This window comes from Cynoglossus semilaevis, chromosome 11 (genome assembly GCF_000523025.1).
Source record: "Cynoglossus semilaevis isolate Cse_v1.0 chromosome 11, Cse_v1.0, whole genome shotgun sequence".
Taxonomy (NCBI): Eukaryota; Metazoa; Chordata; class Actinopteri; order Pleuronectiformes; family Cynoglossidae; genus Cynoglossus; species Cynoglossus semilaevis.
In genome coordinates, this window is record NC_024317.1 from 5024485 (window position 1) to 5029409 (window position 4925).

The window sequence follows — 4925 nt, forward strand, 5'->3', positions numbered from 1 at the left end:
TTTGTTTCAGTAACATCTAGTTGAAGCATTTGAATTTAAATATAAATAATATTGTACTTGTACTATATGCATATATATATGTTTATATATATGTCTACAGATATATATATATATACACATATGTCTGTATATATATAAACCTTTTTTCAGTCCTAATTTGCCTCTAACCCAACTTTTAAAGACCAAACATTCATTTCTTCATCACCAACAACACCTGGTCTTTCTTTGCCTGTTAAGAAAAGGTTCAGTCATTATGGTTTTTATTGAAGTTGAAAAAAATGTACCAATATTTTGGAAAGCGGTTCTGAATTTAATTCATTTTCATTAGGTTTTCTTTAATGAGAACACAAGCTCTGGGATCAGACATGCGGCTTCATCTGAAGAGGCTCCGTGGTGAACAGAAGCAGCTGAAGCCCTGCATCAAATTATGCAAACCCCTCAGTCTCATCCATTTGTTTTCCTTCTCTTCTCTATCTTCACAGCATTTCCATCAACATGTTTCCTCGCCTGCATCTTCCCTTCTTTATATGAGAGGCAGAGGGAGAAGTGGGAAGCTGCCCATTAATTGCTTTGGAAAAGGGAAGGGTGAGAGACAGAGATAGAAGGAGGGGGAGAGAGAGGGAGAGAGAGAATGAGGGAGCTGCACAGCCAGATGCACCAGCGGAGGCAGAGCTGAGGTTTTTTTTTTTTTTTTTCCCCTGCTCTCTCTTGTCTCTTTTGTTGTGTCGGCACAAATAAAAATCTAATCAACGTCAGCAAAGACCACCACCACTGCCTAATCCACCTCTCTCCACACACCTCATATCCTGTCTGTTTGCCAGAGCTGGATCCCAGTGTGGAGCTGGGTGTGCGGCAGGCTATCGCCTGGCTATCAGAGGTCTGCAACGGCTCTGTGGCAGCAAGACGAAGAAGAAGAAGAGAAGCAGCAGGAGGAGGAGGAGGAGGAGGGAAAACGGAGGAGGGGCTGTGGTGGGCTTCCTCTGCCTCACAGACACATTATATTGACTTGCTAATTGGATGAGGCATTCGGAGGAGAGGATGCGGTGACCGCGAGGAGATGCTCTCCAGAGGAGGGATACAGGCAGAAGAAAGCGTTGCTTGGTTTGTACAAATCCTGCTACTTCATCCCAGAGCAGAAAAACCTGGAGGCAGAACAACAGATGATTTTCACCATCGCACCACCGTGACCCTCACACTGTGCTTTCATAATTGTATGCATGACATTGTCTAATGGAGGCTACAGCTGCCAGACGCTGCGTGACAAGTGAATGATTTCCATTTTGAGGCTTTTCCTGCCTGGTCCCTCTCACCTGTTTTCCTGCACTCATCAGATGGAGGTCTTTTTCCGTCTGCCTTCTTTGATGTGTCATTTGATATGAACAGTAATCTGATGGTGAGACAGATCCTCCGTCAAGTGAATCGTACATGGAGCCGTACAGTGAATTATCATCTGGAAAAATGAAGGTATGATATGAAAGAAGAGCATGACACACACACACACACACACACCACAGTCAGGTGTCATTATCCAGCCAGTAATGAGCCCAGTCCAGTACTGTATCAATGGAACATAATTCAATCAGGCTGAAAGTCTCAACCCTGGTGCAAGAAATGTTTATATATATATTTGTGTCATCTTTTATTTGGGGATAAAAATTGACTTTTAATAAAAAAAAAATACCAAGCAGACTCTAAGCAGTGAGGGATTATGAATGAATCAGTGGTAGAGAGCAGTAGTAGTCGTATGCACTGAAGAGGATCAATGGAGGCATTTGAACAACAGTCTAGACTTGTTTTACACCAGGGTCAGCATTTTAAATGTTTTTTTAAAAAAGTCAGATTGAAGCATTTTCATGTGGGATTGACTCCTAGTTTCTTTCCATCAGAGGATTCTGAAGCAGAGCGGTCTTTTCTGAACAGCAGCCTGTTGTCTGCAGTCCTCACTAACGCTCCGTTTGTCTGACGTTTAATCTGTCTTCTCCTTTGCTTCAGTCCTCGCCTGGTTGTCATGCCCGGTGTGTGTAGAACTGGCCACATCTGAGTGCAGGTGCCACCACTAGATGTCCGCTGTCCAAATGGACAAAGAGGGCAACCCGCAGAAACGCACCACCTACCTCATCTCCCTCACTCTGGTGAAGGTTGAGGCTCTGCCCGAGGACGGAGATGGAGCTGAGGATGTAGCCGGGAACCAGAAGGAGGCTCTCCCAGAGGGGGAAGGGAGTCCTGGGAAGGAAGTTGAGGAGACACAGGATGTTAGCTGTGTTCCTGATAAGGAAGGAGGAGTTGTACGGCCAGAAGAGGTGGAGAAAGAACTCTCACAGGTGTGCAAAGAAGAAGAGCCAGCAGAAGAAGAGGTGGAGGTGCTGCAGGTGAGGCATGGCACCCCCACTGAGAGCAGAGGCAAACCTTACAAGTGGGACACCCACATCCCCCATAAAGACTTTTCCGGTAAAAGCAAAGACACTCCTCTGGTTCACGCACCCGTCAGACAAATGGTCAAAGTGTACGGAGGGACTCTGTCTGAGGGACCTGTGCGTAGAGAAGGACATCGCTCCGAGGCTCTGCGTCCTAAGACGGAGCTCTACCGAGAGCCGCCCGTGCTTTTTCTCAAGGGTGAGAATGGAGCAGACCTGAGCAATCGCTCGCGTTCCAGTCTCCCTTTCTCCATTCCACCCCAGGTCAGTCCCCGTCCAGAGGTAGTGATGAGGTCACACACAGGAGGCACCTCCGTAGGGTGGAGGGAGCCGAGAGACGTCAACACAAACCTGTATCACTGCGCCAAGACCATGGAGCGCAGGGATAACTGGGAGCATTCCACCTCAGCCACAGCCACGACCCTGGGGCCTTACAGGGCGTCCTGGGCTGACAGTGATGGCAGGGGCACACTTATCCGCCCGGGAGCGCCTTCTAGTGGAGGGTATTCTGGAATCATGGCACGAGAGAGTCCACAAGGAGAGAGATACAAGGCTGTTTCAGTTTCCCTGCCTACGCCTCCCGTGACGGACGTGTTCAGGCCTCAGAGGAAAGGTGTCAGCTGCACACTGGACAACAGTGACCTTCACTCTTTCTCTGATGACTTTAAGAAGGGGAAGGAAGGAAGTCAGGGAGGAACGGTGCAACGAGCACCTCCTCGAGACCGAAAGATGCTCAAGTTCATCAGCGGGATATTTACCAAAAGTACGCCTGTGCCGCCCACTGTCAACACGCCGCCACCGCTGTATCCAGCCGTGGAGAGAGGCTCCAGTGAAGAGGAAGGTGAGTTCACCTCATTTACAGCAACGGTTCCTAAAAATGATACTAAAATTTAAAAATAATTATTATTTTTTTTTTTTTAAATCACTCAACAGATAAAAGTGATTTAGAGATATTACGGTAATTTCTAAACTGTCTCAACAGATAAAAGTGATTGAGAGATATTACGGTAATTTCTAAACTGTGACGTTCCTCAGTTGCTGCACCAGGGCTGGGTATCATGACTGATTATAAGAGCAGGATCCACAGAAGCCTCTGTCTCTGCCAGCAGTAAAGGCCACAGTCTGTGTTAAACTCTGCAAGATAATTCTGTGTGAATTAAATATTTACAGCCAGTTGGGAGAAAATGTAGGTTTTTCAACACCTACAGAACCAGAACCAGAACCAGAACTGTGAAAGTTGTTTTTTTCCTCGATTTCTCTGGACATTATTTAAAATAAAAAAAAGTCAAATTCTACAAGATCAAGATGAAAAAGACAATCCTAACAGTTTGCATTGAAATGTTCACGAGCTCCTGTAAAAGGTGGTGTGAGTGGCCAATCAGAGCCTTCCTCGTCTGCCTTCTGAACAGAGTCGGCTCAAGCAATTTCAGTTGCCAAGGTCAGATTATGACCTAGCGCCCCCTATTGCTCCCCACCTCCTTGTAATTGTTTTTTTCTACTCAGATGGGGTCACCCCTATGTGACCTACGCCAGGAGCTGACTCTGAGTCCAGATCTCACTCCTGTTTTAAAACGGTCTTGACCCTCAAGAAGAGAAAAAGAAACACACACACAGTGAACATAAAGTACTTTCAGTCACATGACATTGTGACCTCATGTTGAAGTTGTGGTCGGGAGTGAAAACAGTGAAAGAACTTTCTTTGTGTTTGACATGTGAAAGGCACAAAGACAACGTTAGCGAAACTGGGATTTGAACCCATGACTTTCTAGCACATACCAAATCCTGGCGTCCTTATTGTAGAAGAACACTAACGTTGGGATTTCTTCAGCTGTGAGAGATCCTTTACCCTCACCCAATGCATAGCTAAGCAGAAATGAGAGGAAAGCCTCAGTAAATATCCTGCTGTTGGTCAGAGCACGACCGGAGGAGAAACACAAAACTATTTTTATCGTGATGACGCTCGCAGAAATCCAGCCACGCGCAGGTTCACTCTGTCCAACGTTTCTTACTTGGAACAAAGTTCACCCACTGAACTGAACATTATAGTCGATGTGATTAAACCAAACCAAATATTTATTACCGTGTATACTGCCCCCTCTGGACTCATCTGGACCTGGCTCTGGTGATACATTACTTAGCTTTAACATCCCACTGTCTCGGGGCCGTGGTAGAGACGTAGACACAGATGCAGTATCCACCGTCAGGTGAGGTTGAATTTATTAAAGGTATTTACCTGCAGCTTGTCTTTTAAATTAGCTGGAAAACTTGTAAATGAAATGAGCAGAGATTAAGCTGTGTTTAATGGCTGCACACATCAGCACTGCATCCAAAAGAAGAAGAAGAAGAAGAAGAAGAGTTTGTCAAGTGGAAGACACTTTACTAGAATATTTACTAATGAAAATAAGAATTTATTCAAACTACTAAGGGAAAATTCATTATTATTATTATTATCAATAACAACAGCAACAACAACAATAATAATAATAATAAAGAGTATTAAAATTAAAAGTG

General features: G+C 45.1%; 1 protein-coding gene across 1 annotated transcript in view; it reads left to right on the top strand.

Moving 5' to 3' along the window:
• Positions 1-51: 51 nt before the first annotated feature.
• The window catches only part of LOC103386064 (arf-GAP with GTPase, ANK repeat and PH domain-containing protein 1), a 21183-nt gene continuing 16309 nt past the window's right edge, over positions 52-4925 (top strand). The window contains 2 exon segments of the mRNA XM_017036464.2: positions 52-1464; positions 1993-3255. Of these exon segments, the coding sequence (XP_016891953.1) occupies positions 2061-3255 (1195 nt within the window). The 5' untranslated portion in view covers positions 52-1464; positions 1993-2060.